Genomic DNA, 19,572 nt, shown 5'->3' with positions numbered 1-19,572 from the left:
TGTCTTCAGGGGACTGACCCACACAGGTCGATGCCATGTGGATGACTGAGCTGTCAAGCCAACATGTGACAGTGATGTTACTGTTTGTGCTGACAACAGAGCAGGCTCCTCTGCCTTCTTTTTTCAGTTGTTTTTCACTCTTAAGTTTCTGACTTGCTCCTTTCAATCTGTTTGTTCTGCATGTACCTGTGCCATAGATGCCAAGGTCTTGCAAGGCCTCAAGGAGTGGAATGCTGCAGAAAAAGTTGTCAAAAAACACCTTGTGGTTTTTGTGTTTTATGTCATCACAAAGGCGCATCACTACATCTGCAGCCATTCCCAAACCACTGCTCTGACCCCTAATTGCTGAGCCCTGGTATATTTCAAATTTATACATATAACCTGAGGACCCTGCCCTCAACCACACTTTCACACCCCAGGGTTTGGGCTTTTTGGGTATGTATTGCTTGATTGACAGTTGGCCTTTGAAGGGAATGATTTGCTCATCAATTGATTGGAATTCTTCAGGGTTTGCTGCCATCAGGAATGTTTTCTGAAGTGCATTTAGCACTGGTGCTATTTTGAAGAGCCTGTCTGTGTTTGCTGGCTGATGGGTATAGTTATCCACAAAGTGCGGATAACTCAGAATTTGCTCAATCTGTTTACAGACATAGCATCTGCAATTATTCCAAGGCGAAGGCCTTCCTCACTTGACCAGTACATCCGTGTCCTAGGATATCAAATGTACCCCATGACCATGTTGATCCCTAGAAAAATTTGCATTTTTTCGCTTGTCACTGCCAGATTTTCTTTCCCTTTCTGCAGCACATACATGTTGGTGTTATGCACTATCATCAATGAGATCTAAGGGAAACAAATACCTAAAGAATTCAATTGGTTCTCTTCCATCAACATTTACTCTTCTTTCTCCTAGAAAAGGGGGGGGGGGGAAGACTGCGACACCACGGCACTTAGGACCGGGGGGGGGGGGAGGGTTGTCAACACGAAAAAACAGGACATTTCCTCACTTTCTGAAAATATACCGGGACGCCCGGGATAGGACGTGAAATACAGACATGTCCCGGGAAATACGGACGTTTGGTCACCCTACATTAAGCTAATTATAAGAGTTTATGTCATCATGCATCCTCTGGCTTTTTATAACATGGACTCTATAGCAAATAACTGTCTCTGCTGGTCAAGATTGTTTTACCAGAATGAATGCTTTCATAAATTAGTTAGACTATAAAGATTGTTCTAGAACAGCAGCAGAATGACCGCCAATTTATTAAGATTAGTTCATCTCAAGAAATTATTTCATGAAATATTCATAAGTTCATTCATAGAAATAACATTTTTACAGTTATTTATTTTTTCATTCGGAAGCAGTAAACCTGGTTATGCAACATAGAGAACTTTACTAATTTACTAAGTATTGTTGCACCAATCAATCTGTCAAACATTGTATATAGCGTACGTGTCATACACTTAATACAAAGTTACAGAAGTTAAAAACAGAAAGAGGGACATTTAATCACTTGGAGACACAAAGTGAAATGATCCATATGATCAAATCAAGTAAACAGATGAAAATAAAACAGGGTTGGTCCGGAAGTGGGAAAAGATCAGTTATAGAAGACGAGAAACTGTGGCAGCTCATGTTAACTAGTGGGGAAACACTGGAGAAACATTTCTATTGTCTGAGGAGAAAGATCAAATTTATAAAATCAATAATACATAATAAACATGCAAAAAGTAAAATAACATAAATAAAGTGTATAACAAAATAGATTAATTATATTCACATAACAATACTTTTATTATAAAGTTATTAACAGCTTAAACACTAATAAGTTATTATTACACAAATAGATCATTTAAAAGTTGCAAAATTAAAATAAAAAAGAAACTAAACACTGATGAATAAACTGATATAGCCCCATCCTACAAACAAAAAGCAAAAAAGGAAATTCTCAGTTCAGACAGCCGAGAACGATGACATCCCTATCTGAAGGTTTCAGCTTGTTGGCGTAACTATGTTTCTGAGATGATCCCCTCTCCTAGGTCAAGCAGATCTTGAGTGGGAAGAAGGGCTGGAGGAGATGAGCTCTTCATCAGAGTCCAAACAGGATAAGTCCATCTCGATGTCCTTGATGGAATAAGTTCTTTCAACGCTAACAGGTAAAATGGAAAACATGGTCAATAACGTTGAAGACAAACTGGGACTAGAGTACCATTTAGTCCCAGTGTGAATGACTTATAACAATCTATACTCAAATTTCTCCAAACTGAAGACATTCTGGTACATTTAGACCATAGTTATATGGGTTTATGAGTGAATAATACAGAGAGAACTGATACAGCTCAGAAAGGGATTTACACAATGTTGACAAAAGTATCCTTTCATCTGCCTTCACACACACATGGGAACTAGAGGAATGTCTATTCTGAACCCACAGGGTTAGATATGATATGAGCAAACTGGTTAAGTTCTTCCACGCAAAATGCAATAATACATGTTATGAACACTGGTTTGTGTACTGGTGCTCAATCATGTGCTAACAGGAAGAAGCCATTTTCCAAATGTTCCCACAGGGTTGGGATGTTGAAATGGTACAAAAATGCTGTGGTTCACTGCCAGGACAACCAGTCTGACACCATCCACATGTAGAGGGAGATGTAATAACTTTAAGTCGTACACAAGTGGCATCCCATCATGGTGTGAGTCTCAAATTCACTTTTGCTTTTCAGAGTGACCTATTTGTTCAGTCTCAGTGGTAGATTTCATACAGCTGCAGAAGCCACTGGAACACCTGCATCCAATGATTTGGATCAGGGAGCAAATACTTTTGGCAACATTGTGTCTTTGCAAATGAATACATCATTTTAAAGATTTCATTTACCTTGGTATTTTGTCCAGGCTCACCAGGTCGTCATGCCACACATGATTGGTGATAGCAACACCAAAAACATTTACTAGCACATTCACCACGGTAATGAAATGGTCTCTGAAGGGCACAGAAGAGAACAAATATGGTGTCAGACTGAACTATGTTTTTCTCTTGAAGGTTTTCTCTCCCTCAATCTACAACAACCAGATGCACCAGGTCTTCTATAGCAGTGGTCCCCAACCACCGGGCCGCGGAAATAAATAATGAAATATGTCCCTTCTATGTATTGAGTCTGGAGGAAAATGAAAATCCTAAATCGGATGCTCTGGGTTACGTCTCGCGCGCCAACATGCAACAGAAAGAACGCGCCCCTCCCCCCTTCATAAGACAGAACAGCATCGATGTCTATCCTTACAACCCCACTCCCCCGGTCCACAGGAAATTTACGAAGCGTTGACCGGTCCGCAGCACTAAAAAGGTTGGGGACCACTGTTCTATAGCTCAGACTGTTGTTGACTTCAGACACCAAGCGTAGTCTTATTAATAATTACTTCACAAGCTCTCCTCAGGCTTCCTCCACTAGTTGGTGATCCTAGACATTTGTTTATTATGCAAGTTAAAGATCATGTCCTGGTCAAGAATAATTTCAAGCTGTCTGATAACAGACCAGCATAACTCCATCCAGAGTGACTACACAGTTTGATATTGAAAGTACTCTTTTAACACAAGTAGCAGGCTTTGAGAATCAAGTTGGACCTACATAATCCACTCCAACGCAATCAGAATGGTAGCATGCTTTGCAGGCAGTCCTACAGCTGTCAGAATCAGGATAGTGGTCTCAGCTCCTGCTCGTGGGATCCCTGCAGTTCCAAAGGTGACAATGGAACTAGACAAGCTGCAAACCAAGCAAAATCTCAATTAGCATCTCTGTCCCAGCAACAGAAATGCTACAATCTGCAACTTCATCAAGCCTTTCCTACTGTCCAGTTGGTTCAGTTCAAAATTTACAGTGAAAATATCTATAAATATCCTGAAACACCACCAGATTGAATTAATAGAGTGCTTAGTTATTGACGTACTGCCTCAACCTTTATCCAAGGTTTCTTCCTCTGGCTCCAGGCCTCGAGGGCCGGTCTCCTGCAACTTTTAGATGTATCTCTACTTCAACACACCTGAGTCAAATAATGAGGTTATTAGCAGGACTCTGGAGAACTTGACTGAACGTAGGAGTTGATTCAGCTGTTGGATTCAAGTGTGTTGGACCAGGGAGACATCTTAGAGTTGCAGGACACCGGCCCTCGAGAACCAGGATTGTCCACCCTCAGTGTAGCCACCACTCTGCCCAATTCAGTTTAATGTTTGTGATTCTACTGTACCAGTTGGTAACTTGGACTCAGGCTTTACAGGTCGGTTTTTTGTTCATTTGATTTTCTGCACCAGATACATCAATAAGTAGCAGATCAATAACCTGCTACAGTAACAGATACTGATCAGTGTAAATCAGAGGTTGTGGAGGTAGACTTGTTCATTGTCATTTTTACTTTTTTAATATCATAACAGAACCAAAACACACCAAATTCCACATCACACTGACATATTACGGTTTTCAAAGTCAAACAATCATAAGTGAATTACTTCACTCTTTTTCAGTATTATTAATTTTTATTTTTAGCAAAACTTTTCCCTGACCTTATTATCCAGTTGCTGTGGGGTTGACAATTAGTAGCAAAGCACTACCCTTTTTTTCTTTTACAGATTTAAGATTCAGCATGTTATAGTGACAACTTGACAGTGAAAACAAATGGTAGGGATCATCGCCATGTCGATTTTGCCCTCCAACAGCGAGCTGGTGACTCTCCAAAGGAAGCAGATCCCTCTATGTGTATCATATTCTCTGCAGTGAATGAAAACGTTTTGAAATCAGGAAATATTTCTTCAATGATCAAAAATTGACAAAACTCTATGAATGAGGAGTTTTCTTATCATAGCAGCCGCCTGCCAAGATGGCTGTCAGTTACAACGTTAACAGAGGTGTGATGTCACATGACAACTATGTGTTGCTCTGGGCCCCTGCAAAGGGGAAATGCTACCCACTTGGCAAATCAGTGCTCTTAACAATCCCAGCATGCACCTTTTCTGAATTCCATGCACTTATATGAAGCAGCTTACCCAATGGCGATTAGCTGGCCGACACCTAGCGTGATATCATGAAGCTGGGCAATAAAGATGGTAGCGGTCACTTCATAGAACGCCATTCCAGTTCTATTGATGCTGGTGACAATGGGCAACATAAGGCGGCAGAGTTTCTTATTGATCTTCACGTTCTGTTCACAGCATTGCAAGGTGACGGGCAGAGCGGCGGCGCTTTGGTAGAAAGCACATCTTTTATTGGTGTATGAACATACTAGAGAAGTGTCATGATTTTTCAACAAACAGAACATTTCACCTGGACGCGATGATAAATGCTGTCGACAAAGCCCTAAAGATTTGCTTGAAGATAAGAAAAGGGTTCTTTCTGGTGAGAATGATGTAAATCATGGGGAAAAGAAGGAAGGCTTCGGTTGCTAGCCTGAACAACAAAACAAAGTTACACTTAGAGTTAGAGATGCATTACGTATTCACTGGTTGTTAAACATTTATTCGCACATTTATGAATAAATGTACGAATAACCTCTTTATACATTTTATCATGGTAAAACCTGACAGATGAATGTGTTTGGGGGATTTTTATATGATTTGCTAACACACAGTACTGCATCACAGTAAAATGGAATGAAAATTATGATAATACTTTTTTGACGGGTTGTGAATAAGACTGTCCTGACACATTCATAAACATGACAAAACACCTGTCATGAACATGAATAAATCTTCCTGAATATTTATGATTGTTGTCATAAAGTGTCCTTTGGTAAATCCTGACACTTTTAATACAAAGTTGACATTATTCAAAATGTCTTCGTTATGCTTTCACCTATAGAGGTCGGGGATATACATGTACCAGATTACCCCAAGGATTCACTGATAGCCCATCCATTTTTTGCCAAGCAATTAGTTTCTGATTAGCAGATTTCCAAATCTCAAACAAAAGTCAACTCTTGGTGTGTGTTGATGACCTATTAATAGTATCAGAAAGTGATGAAGCGTGCAGAAGCGACTCGCTCGTGCTGCTGCACCACCTCTGTAAAACAGGCAACAAAGTCAACAAAGATAAACTGCAGTGGGTAAAAAGGGATTTCAATTACCAAGGTCATACCCTGTCTGCTGAATGGAAACAGATACAGCAGACAAGTCTGTGTTAAAAAAACAATCCTCAAGGAAACATGAGACCAAAAAGAGGAAGTTTCCCAAAACCTTCTTAACCATTCCAGGCAATGCATATGGATTTTGATGAACTTACACAAAGTGGGCCATATAAATATTGTTTGGTAATGATTGATGCATTTTCTAAATGGGTTGAAATAGTCCCTGCAAAGCACGCAGATGCCTTGACAGTAGCTAAAGCCATATGTAAAACTATTATTCCAACACATGGCATACCACAAACTATTTATAGTGATAATGGGCCACATTTTGTAAACAAGGTGATACAAAATATGGCTACTCATTTAGGAATGACATTAAAAAAATCATTTTTCGTACCGCCCACAAAGTGCCAGCCTCGTTGAGAAAACGAATGGAACTGTAAAAAATAGATTAAGGAAATGTATGGAATCACCTAACAGGTTGTGGCCAGAATGTTTAGATTTGGTAAAGTTGTACATAAAAATTACACCCACACAGGAAGGTTTAACACCATTTGAAATAATTCATGGAAGACCTTACAGATTACCAATATTTTCTGCAGATTTACAGAATGCAGATGAGGAGAAAACATTGGCAGATTATATGATCAGGACCCTAAGACAGAAAGAGGTGTCAAATGCAAATTTACTGCCCTCTGACTCTTCTCCCACAGGAAACCACTCCCATTAAGCCAGAAGACTGGGTCTACATTAAAGTCATAAAAAGAAAGATCTGGGCCAGTCCACGGTGAGAGGGACCATTCCAAGTGCTGATAACTAAAGATTGCTGAAAGACCCAGCTGAATACATCTCAGTCACTGTAAGGTACAGAGGGTGTTAGACCCTTAATTCAGAGTGAGGGGGAAGCCTGACTTCAAAGGGGTCCTGCTGTTTAGGGCAGTTCGTTTCAACGTCAGAGAAGAATTCGACAGATCCTACTCTGCTAGGCTGGGGGTCCTGAGCAGCAATGGGGCCTCCAAGGTGGATCCTCTACTGCACATATGTCAGAAGACATCCGCCCAGCGAGAAGATTTTCTCGGCCCCTGGGATGATATAGAACTGGCCGCAGCAAGCGGCACCCGTCTGAAAAAAAATGCGAGATGCACCCCGTTCAGTCCTTCGATCCCACCGATTGCACCGATCCTCTGTTTCACCTCTGTTCCTCGATGCACCCCGGTCCGCTGCAATTCGGCTTACATATTTTTTGGCCTCCGTCCATTTTGACTTTGACACCCTGCTCTGTGTGGTGACTGCAGCATGTTTACTGCTTTGGAGCAGACACATCCTCCTCAGACTCATCCACATGACTACAGCACCAACTTGTGGTGGCAACTGATGAACAGGACTGCATATGAGGAAATGAGACCAACTGCTATGTGTGCACACCCCTACTCTACACACTCTGGTCTGAGACCTGGAAACATAACTGAACAACAACAAATCTGTTTATATGGAGCAAGCACACATCCAGGCTACAACAAATCGTCTACTTACAAGGATATTTGGGAAAACCAAAACTATTCCAAACTGTTTCCCAGTGAGTACCTACATTTAACACCACTGCTCACAGATCTGTGTTCCCCCATATGTGACACCATGCCCCTGCCACAGATGGACCTCCGACTACCAGAAGTAATCACTTTGGTTAGTTTTAAGCCAGGAGCCCTTGGTGTCTGTGTGTATAACAATGGCACTACCGTTTTGGGGACTGTCCGATGGAACCTGTGTAACAAAATCTACACTTTCTGTGACAAGAAGGCAGACTCTTTCGACTGTGAGGTCTGCTATGCAACAAACCATGCCAGTTCCAAAAGATGGAAGTATGACTGTAAGTGTACCAGCTATAACCTTCTCAAGGTGAGGAAGTTCGACATCAGCAACAAGACCAGAGGACGTCAAGATTTCATCATCTGCAGCACCATCGTTCCAGGACACAGAGGATCTAAGACAATGGCAGACTGGTACTTTCTGTGTAGACACACTGCTTATGCTTCGCTTCCCAAGAACTGGAGAGGACTGTGTGCCTTGGTTCCCCTCTCCAACCCCGTGACTTTTCTGAAAAAGGCCCAGGACACTCACAGCCATGGACACTACCGCACTAAGAGAGACGTCATGCTGGAAGTCCAAAGGTGGGGAGGCCCTACTACAAAATCTTGAGTTCCTTGGAAATTCAAGATCTGGGGTGGCGGAGAAACGTTTATGCAAGGCCTATTCCCATGGATAGGAGTAGCTGAAGTTCAAGACCATGTTGAGATCAACAGGTACGCCCTACTGCGCCTCATTAACAACACATACCAGCTAGCCAACGGCACCGCAAAAGAACTGACTGTGTTGAGAAACATGGTTCTGCAAAACCATGTTGTGTTACATTTTCTCACAGCCTCTCAAGGAGGTGTCTGCAAGATCATAGGTTGAATGTGCTGCACATTCGTCCCTGACAAAACAGGAACTGGTGGAAGTATTCATGATGCCCTATATGAATTGGAAGAGCTTAAGGACTATGTGGACAGTGTAACTCAGGGGTCACAGCCTTTTGACCTTGTTTCTTGGCTCGCCTCAGGACCCTGGTGGAAGCTCTTGTTAAAGATTGGAACACCCATCTCGACTGTACTGATCCTATTCTGTCTTTTTACAACCTGCATCATTCCATGTCTTCGTAGCATGACGCTAAAGACAGTTAACACTGCTCTGATCACCTACCAGATTGTCAGGGTAACCTCTGACACGGATGAAGACTACATTTTGCTCCAGAAGAATGAAGATGAACTGAAAACAGCAACATATGACAATGTCCTGTAATTAATAAACAGATTAAATCATTTGCTTGATGACTCCTACACTGAAAATGTGAAAACACGTGGTGTTAGTGATGAAATAAATATGCATTTGGTTTTTTACTGTTTCTTTTATACATTATATATATTATATTCATTATATATATATATATATATATATATATATATATATATATATATATATATATATATATATATATATAGTATGCATTATTAAAAAACTGTAATCCATTTTTTCTTTCTTTTTTTATAGTTTGCATAGCTTTTATGTAACAATGATAAAAAGGAGGGAAACATTAGAATAATTATGTTTTGTTATCATTCTTACATTAGCAGTTTTACTAGTTTTGTTTTTCTTTCATAGGTTTAGTATTCACAGCCCAGAGAGGAGGAATTTGTTAAGCCATGTGAAAGACGAAACTTGCTTTTGCCCCTAAACCTTGAAGCTGCAGTTGTTTCTTATCTTGGGATACTTTCTAAATAGCCTGTGTGTAGAATGTTAGTTTCTGCCTTCTTTTCTTTCTTTCTCTATTCAGAATGACCCTCTCTCCACATTCCAGTCCTACTCTGTTTTGTAATAAAAGACCAGTTCTGATGCAGAGAGTCAGAACGCATGGTAAACACCTTGAAGAAGTGGTTTGCTATGTTTTCTCCTTTTGCAAAAGACTTGATTGAAAACTAAAACGGTTTGTTTTTTATGAAGATTTGAAAAATACCTATCACAGACATCTTGCTGTAAAACTTTAGGATCAATTAAATTAATAAATTTAAGACTAAACAAAATGGCAGAACAATATTCAATCAAGACCTGCAGCTGAACAAAAGCTGCAGGTCTTGTTCAGACCTGCTAATAATAATATTACCACATAAAGCTACAAAGTATTGAAAGTTTAATCGGTAATACTTTTATAACAGCAAATGTATGTCAAATCATGATTTGCTGGTTAATGTCAAGTTGTCATAACAGACAATTTTGAATAAAGTCAACTTTGTATTAAAAGTGTCATGATGTACCGAATGACACTTTATGACAACAGTTATAAATATTCAAGAGGACTTACTCATGTTCATGACAGGTGTTATGTCATGATTTTGAGCTTTGCTCTTTCCTTGAGGAGTGGAGCTTGAGACAACTGATCTAAACCATTGCATGCTCTCTTTAGTTGAAGGTTTAGATTCACTATGCTGAAGGAAGACTGACCTCGCCGCAGTCTAAAGTATTTTTCTGCCTCTAACATACTGTATATTCTCGTAGGATTGATCTGCACGAAGCTCAAACTCTAACCTTCTTCCCCTTTCTTAATTGAAGCTTGGAAAATTGTTTTAGAAATTAACCCTAACTCAAACTTGCCCAGAACGTCCTCTCTGATGTGTCTGCTGAGTTTTTTGGTCTTTATGATGCTGTTTATTCACTCATGTTCTCTAACAAACATCTGAGGCCAAACAGAACTTCTGAAGGGAAGTGCATGAACTGGACCAGGGGCCTCACGCATAAAAGAGTGGGCAGTTTTCACACTAAAACTTGGAAACTATACGGAAAAATTTAGAAAAGTGCAAGGCACAAAAAAAAAAAAATCTGTCTCTAAACATAAATGATGAAAATGTCAGTAAAATCTATAAAATTGTTCTGTAAATATATTCATAGCAAAGTTTTCTTCTCATGTCACTCAGGTAGAGTTCAGTGCTGCTACCTCAGGAGCAGTGATATCAGTTTGGTAGCAAAGATGAAAAGAAAATGGTAGTTGGACATACCCTGCAGCAACCACTCCTACAAACTTTGTGAGCTTAAAGACAGCATCCCAGTCACGCACATCCAACACATGTTCTGCGATCAGGAACAAAACTCCAATTGGCAAGTACCTGAAACAAAAAACAACAAAAAAAAAGGTTTAATGAAAAGGGTAAAAAGAAATTACATCTGCTCAGATACTGTCTGATCTTACCACAAGATCCAGAAGACTATGACTTTTATGGCATCATTAAGGCATTGAATGGCCTCCACAGTGCTTCTTGCCTCGTGTCCAATCCTATTTAATATGATGCCGATGACGAATGACCAGATGACCAGTCCTAACATGTTGGGTCCATCAACATACTTGCCTATTAGTTTAGTCTCAGTGCTATTCTGCACAAAAAAACACAAGTAGGCGGGTCCAGCCCTCTGACAACCATATTGTAGTAGCACATCACCTTATTGGACAATGCATTTCACTTTTTCATAATATGTCAACATAAAACCATTGACTTTGGAGTATTTAATATGCATTTCTTTTGTAAAAGACCACTCTAAGGCACTGCATAATTGTGAAATGGAAAGACACAAATTCAAATGTTAAACCCTTTAGATACAAAAATAAATAAATAAACACAAGCGAAAAGGAGCCAAATGGAAAGTAAAAGAGGGAACCAGCAAGGAGTGACTGAGAAAGAGGTGTATCAATACTGTTCGGTTAAATGCTGAACAAAGATCTGGGCTGATGAGCAAATGGGTTGCAGGTGTGAGAAGAGAAACAGGCTGAGAAGAGAGAAAGAGGAAGTGGCACAAAGGGCGAGGGAGAGCAGACTTGGGACTAGGAATTGAATCTAACAAAAATAATTAGACATAAGAAACATAATGAAAACTAGAATAACTAAGGAAAGGACTAGACACAAAAAATAAATATTACTAGAATAACTAAGAAGAAACAGATGTAAAAATAGAAACAAGGCAGATCAAAGTAGGTTAGGAACACAAATAATGACTAAACAAAAAACAAACTCAAACAACCCAAGATCCTGACAGTATGAGTGTTTACATGGTTGTTTATCCTATGTGCCTCTGTTCCCCTGTGATGCACCCCTCCTGACACTTAATGACAACTATGGCGCACCTTGCTGTCACATTGGCAAACACCACATCCCCATTCAGGCTATAAATTAGAAGAAACTGAAGGCCATTTATTTTTTTTCTTCTTCAATTTAAGTTTGTGGCTGTAAAATGATCTTTATTTCCTATAATGAAAACAAAGATCAAAATAAAATACTCACCTGTGTTGGATCAAGTAAGAAGCCAGGTTCTTTTCTTTGAATCTGAACAATCTCAGTCTTGTACTGGGAGAAAAAAAAAAAGAAACTGTGTTAAATTTACAAACCCCAAATGGGAAATTACACAGTGAGTTGTGGGCCAGAATAAAAGCATACCTGCTCATAGAAAGCCTGAAAGAAGCTCTCTGGAACCATGTTCCTATGCGAGTAAAAGGAGAGTCAGAAAATAACTGAGATAAGTGCTAAAGACAAAAAACTTGATGATGTCATTTTGCCCAGTCTCATCTCACAAAAACCTGTATAGTTGAACTAATAGTAGTCAAAGATGATAAAATCTCACATTTAACATAAAACCTGAAAATGAAGATCATGAATTTTGTCTCACCTTACAAGATCCTGCATGATCACGTGCAAGACGAAGGGTGACACCTCCTCGTCTGAAGTGTGTACTTCATGATCTCCCATACCAGGCCGGATTGTGAGAGCCAGAAACATTGCTGTAACACAAAGTATCAGGCAGGATGTCAAAAGCAATAACACAGTACAAAGATAGCGGTCTTCATAAATCCATCCATCCATCTTCTTCTGCTTATCCGGGGTCGGGTCGCGGGGATAGCAGCTTCAGAAGGGAGGCCCAGCCTTCCCTCTCCCCAGCCACTTCCACCAGCTCCTCCGGAGGAATCGCAAGGCGTTCCCAGGTCAGCCGAGAGACATAGTCCCTCCAGCGTGTCCTGGGTCTTCCCAGTTCTCTTCCCAGTGGACGTGCCTGGAACACCTCACCAGGAGGCGTCCCAGGAGGCATCCTAACCAGATGCTCGAGCCACCTCAACTGACTCCTCTCAGCATGAAGGAGCAGCGGCTCTATTCTGAGTCCCTCCCGGATGACTGAGCTTCTCACCCTATCTCTAAGGGAGAGCCCAGCCACCCTACGGAGAAAACCCATTTCGGCCGCTTGTATGCGCGGTCTCATTCTTTCAGTCATGACCCAAAGCTCATGACCAGAGATGAGGGTGGGAACGTAGATCGACCGGTAAATTGAGAGCTTCGCTTTTTGGCTCAGCTCTCTCTTCACCACAGACGCACCGGTACAGCGCCTGCTTGACGGCAGACGCTGCGCCAATCTGCCTGTCGATATCCCGCTCCCTTCTTCCCCCATTCGTGAACATGATCCCGAGATACTTGAACTCCTCCACTTGTGGGCTTGGAACGGCAGGACCCCCCCCCCCCCCCGACCCGGAGAAGGCACTCTACCCTCACTCTTCATAAATTTATTCTAAAATTCGCTGCCCATGATAAATTTACCAAGAATTACGACTATGAAGGTAGAGCCACAGATGAAGGTTCCTGTGATGATGGCTGTTTTCCGGGACATTTTGGTGTTTAATCCAGTTACTCCTGAGAAAAGAGAGCAGAACCAGAATTTCTTCTGAAGGCGAAGTCGTGAGAAGGACAACATGCCAGTTCATATGTGTCCTAACAATAGTCTTGATTTCAGAACTGATCTTCATGTTCTTTTACTTTTTAGTTATAAGAAATAAATGTAAGAATATCAGATGAGTCTAATATATAGATACAGATATTATCACATGTTTTAATGAACATTTTTACAAAATATCCTCAAAAAGATAAGTGAGCATCTTTTCAATCTATCTCTATAACAATTATAAGTTAATATACCAGGTATCTGAATTCGTATTTATCTTGCCTGCAAGCACGCTTGTCACGATCAGGGGTACAGCGAACATCTTAAGCATGTTTATAAGCACTTCCCCTGGTGTATTTATCCATTCTTTTATTTTTTCAGTTATAACAAATGTAGCCCTCAGCAGAAACCCAAGGCCGAACCCTGTAGGGCAAAAAAAAAAAAAAAAAACAACATAAAAATTCATACAAAATAGATATGAAAAAAACCGTATGAATTAATTAGGAGTGCTTTAATAAAAATAGCAAATGATACATTTTGCAGATATATTCTCCATTTTTTTCAGTTTGTGTAAAGGCAACATTATACCCAAATGCTGAATAAGCACAGAGAGTCTTTCATGCATTTCATCAACATGTGCAAAATTATGACTAACTACATGTCATTTACACAATTAACCTTGACAACAGACTAGACTGGAGATGCAACAGTCAAGCCATCTATAAAAAGGGACAAAGCAGACTGGACTTCTTGAGGAAGCTGAGATCTTTCAAGGTTTGCAGCAAGATGGAGTTGCTGCAACTGTTCAAGTTGCAACATTAGACCTAAAAAGGCTCAACAGCCTGAAAAAGAAGGTTGGTTGTGTTCTGGTTCTGTTCTGGGGACAAATGTGGAACCTCTGGAGATGATGATGCAAGGAAGGATTCTTCATATGATCAACAAAATTATGGACAATCCTGACCATCATCGTCATGAGGCTGTCTTGGAACTGTCTTCAGTCAGAGGACAGTGTGAGGCGCGCCTCCCCTGGGGGGCGCCAGAGCACTTTAGGGGAGGCGCGGTGCGAGGGAAAAAATAAACCGGAAAAGCTATCTGCTTGCTGTCTACTGATGTGAGAGAAACGTCTTTTACGCACACGATCAACTCTGTGGATTTAGGAAAAATTTGGTACTGCGGGGTGCGCGTGTGGAGCGGGGATCAGTGGAAATGTTTCCCACCTTAGAGGATGTTTTGGCCAGTGATGTCAGTAACGTTACTGTCGTCGGACCACTTTTTTCAGTAATCTAGTAATCTAACGCTGCTATTTCAAATCCAGTAGTCAGACTACAGTTACTTATCAAAATCATTTTTGCGTTATTGTGCGTTACTATCTTCTTTTGTTATTTAATCGTATTTCCTCTACGCATCTTGTCGAGTGACCGACGTCTCTATGCGACAGAAATGTTAAAAATGGGGGGAGATGCGCATTTTGTTGGTGGAAAAACTGGAACTATTTTGAGTTTCTGTCGCCAAGTCCGATTATTACAAGCGGCTTTGGGCTTCTTTTTTTTTTTAAAGAAAATTTAACGAGTTGCTGGTTGCGCCTTTTGGGCTCGTTTTTGAACGTGAAGTTACTCATTTGGGCTTGGAAATGAGCAGAGACTCATAATAAATCCCAGAATTTGTCCGTCATTGAGGTAGTTTTAATCAGTCTCTCCCTGTCCATCATTTGTTAATGTCAAGTGTTGAAGAAAATAATTATTTTTAGTGCTTAATACAGCTAATCTTACCCCAGGTGTAAAGGTTATAATGAACAGTCTGATTTTGAACAAATTTCTTAATTTTGGGGTAAGGGATTTGAAACTAAAACTACTCTATCAGTAAGTATTCAGGAGCAGGAAATTAATGCAGATCAAAGGAGATCTTTTAGGAGGTTCCTGCTGTGTTATCAGAAGCCCAGGAAGCCACAAAATTAGCATCTACTGCAGGGCAGAAGCCGGTTTGGTTCACAGAACATCAAAGGTCTTCCAGAATCACATCTGGCATGGTTTAAACTAAATACAACATAGAATGTTGAGATCATTAACATTTTTCTAAGTATTAATAGCAAGTTTTTAACCAAAGTGCATTATCTAAGTTTAGAATGGTGAATGCTGAATGTATTTGAAAATTGTACTGTCTATGATAATATCTGAATCAAATGGAAATTGTTTCAATGAAAATGTGTTGTTTAGTATTAGAAAATTGTTCAGGATTTATGTGATAAGGCAAAGATTCAAATCTTTGGAGATGCTGATTGCAGACGAGAAAAACTAGGTTTGTGAAGGTAATCTTTCCTTGAACCAAATTACTGGATTTAGCTTTGTTAAGGAGAAGATAACGGGAGACACTCCGAATTTCACAGGTATCTGTGAAGTCTTGTTTTATGCTTTTATTTGCCCAAATGGCCCAGGATGCAGCTGCTTGCTCCATTGTTCTTCCAGAGAGCAAATGGCCTTTGATCTCTGGCGTAAAAAAGAGGAAGTTCTAAGTTTCTTTGAGTGTCCAGAGGAGAGCCTGGTTGGTCGAACTAGAGGTACACCTTAATTGACTACATTAAAAAGTTAAGAAACGCCTTCACTATAAAAGTTCGTGCACAGTAATAATAATTTAGATAGCTGTCTTATTCTGCCGTTTTGGCATCAGCCTTCTCCAAAGACATGTCTTTGCCTTTTCTTTCTCTGTCTTTGTCCATTTTTCTTTTAATTCTTTTGTCTCAGGTAATGAATGTATGTCTCTGTAATTCTGCAGTTTTCTTGTTAATTCATACGCTTCTTGTGTGGAATTAAACGCTGTAATTCTGTGACGTCATCACGCATTGTTGGTTCCTGATTGCCACACGCTGCTCGCCGGAAGAACCCGGGAAATAGGAAGAAAGAGAGAGCCAAGCTTTTTTCCAAATTAAGCTAACTTAGTAATTTCTTCCTTTAACACAAGTTAATATATTACCTCTGAATGACGTCGAGCTTCACGTTGCGCTCCAGAAAATTGCAAACATCGAGACCAATATGAACAGCGCAATAAACGTGTCCGTAGTTGGCAATAGTTATAATGGCAAGATAGCACCGTTATAATTATTAATATTACTGTAAGTGTCACAAATCTGTGCAACCATCTGAGCTGTGGAGCTACAGGAGGAGCTCTGTGCGCTGCGACGTCAAACGCAGGGCCGTAACGCAGAACCTAGAGGCTGGGGGCAGGGGGGCTTTAAAATCCTTCTTAGAGTTTTCCAGACAACAGTGGACCACAAAATTACTCACGTTTTTTTATTTTCTTTGTACAATCTACTCTTCAGTTCAACCTCATCAGTGGAGACACATTGTTGATGTTGCCATTATAAAATAGCTGACAATTAAGTATTGGCAAAGATCAATGAGATTTTTCACAGGAGGCGGAGCATTGTTGTTAGCAGCTGCTGAAAGTAACTAAAAAGTTACTTTTAGTGTAACTTAGTTACTTGCAAGTCAAGTATTCAGTAATATAACTAAGTTACTTTTCAAGGAGTAATAAGTATGCGATTATAGTTACTTTTTCAAAGTAACTATGCCATCACTGGTTTTGGCCAGAGCGGGCTGAAGGTGGAGTTTTTACAACTGTGACATGGAGCTCATGTCACAGTTCGGGTCGCAACAGGCATTGTGCTCCTTGGAGGGGGGCTCACCCTTTCATACTTTGAAAACCCCTGATGTAACACAAACCGCTAAAAGAGATCTTTCCTGGCAACAGCCATTATGATCTACAGTAATTGAAGAATCTGAACTAATGAGTTATGACAACATTTAATTTTCCTTTGGGATTAATAAAGTATTTTTGAATTGTTTCTGTTCACGGCTTTGATTTAAAGTGAATCAAATAAGTCCTTGCAGCTGTTCATTTGACATACAGGATCTTTTAGACAGAGTAATTAAACTGATTCTCTGAATGGAGAATATGAGGGAGGTTTGAAATTATTTTCTGAGCCTGTTTGATTATAGTTTAATTGAAAATGGTCTGAAGTGAAGCATACTGTTTGACCCCCAGTTGCAGCAGTTCATAGTGGTTTACAAAATAGAATAGAATATATTTTATTGATCCTCAAGGGGAAATTGCTTCATGTGACACAAGTGAGTTTAGCCTTCATTTGGACAGACTGGTTCCGAAACCAGGAAGAAATGCTGAACCTAACGATGCAGCTAACGATCCTTTCGCTATTTCAGTATGTTGTAAGAGCAACATCACTTTTTGACTGACACAGGAGGCCCTCAGCTTGCACAGAAAGTGTAGTTCCTAATGCCCTAGTCATACTGACCTATCCAAGCTGAGCAGTCCATGAGAGTGTGCTGTCAATTTGTATTCCAAAGAATAGGTCAAAAATAGGTTTGTCATGATTTCACTAGTTGAGAAGAACGCCACCCCTCAGACAGCCGGTAGAGTTGAGGAAACTCAGCGTTTTTAATACTTCAAGTGGGATTTCGAACAGACAAATGCTCGAGAATAGGTAGCTCTGGTACCTTAAATGACAGGAAGCATTGACAAGAAACCCACAACTCAGGATAAGAACAAAAACGAAAGACTAAATGCCTATGGAACGTAATCAGACAACGAGGCAAAGCCGTTACCATCAAGAAGACAATCAATTAACCAATAAATGGAAAACACAACACACAACAGGGCTAAAAGTAACATACAAGCAACACAAATTCCAAATCTCCACAAGGCTCCAGTGAGATTTGGACGTTAAGGATCAGAAAATGGTCCTCACAACAATGAAGACAGTTTTTAATCTGCTGTCAGTGATTAAATGTGATTTATCTGAAATGAGGCAGAGAATAGCTGTATCATCAGAAAATATGAACATGTAGTCGTTTGGTGTACTAAAGTGTATTAAACTGCATTTCAGTATCGTTCAAAAAATATTAAACATTTTATCTGTGTATTAAATCTCACATTTAATGTACACTTGAAATAAAATTCAAGTTAAGCACATCTGCTTAACCACTAAGCATTGTGTCATCAATCAAAATTACAGTACAAATATAAATTAATTTAAAAAAACTTACGAACGGAAAAAAAGTTAGTACTTACCCAATATGACTCCCAACATACAAAATACCTGTAGTAGGTTTCCTCTCATTGTTTTTGTTTTTCTGTGTCAGACAGATGGACCAGTTACTCTCAGCTGTTCAAGACAGTTGTCCCACATTTAAAAAATGCCCTGCAAAGCATAGTCAGTCTCTATGGATACCGTGGTAAAATAAATAACACTAATTAAAATTAAAAAATACCTTAATAATCCCAAAAGGAAATTAAATGTTGTTATTACTCACTAATACAAATTATTCAAAGCATTATTGTAGATTTTGATGGTTGTTGGCAGGAAAAATCTCTAGTAGCAATCTGGGAAGATATTGGTAGTTTTCTGTGTTACAGAACTTGTAATAATATGAACGTAATATATATATATATATATATATATATATATATATATATATATATATATATATATATATATATATATATATATATATATATATATATATATATATATATATATATATATATATATAAATAAAGTGTTTTACAGTAATTTGATGTGCTAGCAATCCTGTTTCAATTGAGCTGATTTATTAATTTCTAGTTAAAAGAAATATTTTTATTTAAAATCAGTGTTAAAGTGATTTAAAAAGTTTCTAGTTTAAAGAGGATCTTTTTCCTTTTGGCATCCAGATATCAGATTACATTTTGTGGAAAATGCCCAGAAAATTAGGCCTGGTTTCCCTAGATCCATTGATTTTGGTTCAAATATTGAAAACAATGTTAATATTTATTTATTTTTTCCCTTCCAGGGGGTCTTTTGTGGGCTCTAGTGTCCCTTATATGACAGTAGGCTCACAGGAAGGGGGAAGGAGAGGGGAGAAGACACGCGGCAAATGTCAGTCAGGTCCGGGAATCGAACCCGTGACGGCCACGTCGAGGCTTCCAGGCCTCCAAATGTGGGTCGCGCTATCCCCTACGCCACCACAGCACGCCCTAATATTTATGTTTTAAATTAAAAAGCCAAAGCATTTCTAATAATATTACCAACTTAAAAAACTGTTTAGTTCATGAGCAAATTTATAAAATCAATAATACATAATAAACATGCAAAAAGTAAAATAACATAAATAAAGTGTATAACA

The 19,572-nt window shown here is 39.5% G+C and overlaps 1 protein-coding gene across 1 annotated transcript; it reads right to left on the bottom strand.

Annotated features, from left to right (window-relative positions):
- Window positions 1–1,795: 1,795 nt before the first annotated feature.
- On the bottom strand, window positions 1,796–18,585 carry LOC122830954 (excitatory amino acid transporter 3-like). Its single transcript, XM_044116790.1, has 13 exons — window positions 18,479–18,585; window positions 13,679–13,819; window positions 13,276–13,368; window positions 12,359–12,470; window positions 12,130–12,172; window positions 11,977–12,039; window positions 10,893–11,074; window positions 10,702–10,809; window positions 5,317–5,439; window positions 5,040–5,234; window positions 3,631–3,765; window positions 2,883–2,987; window positions 1,796–2,153 (listed from the first exon to the last, which is right to left on the bottom strand). The coding sequence occupies exons 1-13, from the start codon at window positions 18,525–18,527 to the stop codon at window positions 2,045–2,047; spliced, it is 1,458 nt and encodes a 485-aa protein (XP_043972725.1). The 5' UTR covers window positions 18,528–18,585; the 3' UTR covers window positions 1,796–2,044.
- Window positions 18,586–19,572: the final 987 nt, after the last annotated feature.

This window comes from Gambusia affinis, linkage group LG01 (assembly GCF_019740435.1).
Source record: "Gambusia affinis linkage group LG01, SWU_Gaff_1.0, whole genome shotgun sequence".
Classification (NCBI taxonomy): Eukaryota; Metazoa; Chordata; class Actinopteri; order Cyprinodontiformes; family Poeciliidae; genus Gambusia; species Gambusia affinis.
Note: the sequence above shows the minus strand (reverse complement) of the source record. Positions and strands in the feature narration are given on the sequence as shown.

Coding starts and splice junctions, on each gene's coding strand:
- LOC122830954 (XM_044116790.1), bottom strand. CDS start 18,527: ATGAGAGGAAACCTACTACAGGTATTTTGTATGTTGGGAGTCATATTG. Junction 12,173..12,358: donor ATCATGCAGGATCTTGTAAG/GTGAGACAAAAT, acceptor TTACTCGCATAG/GAACATGGTTCCAGAGAGCT. Junction 10,810..10,892: donor ATAGTCTTCTGGATCTTGTG/GTAAGATCAGAC, acceptor TTTTTGTTTCAG/GTACTTGCCAATTGGAGTTT.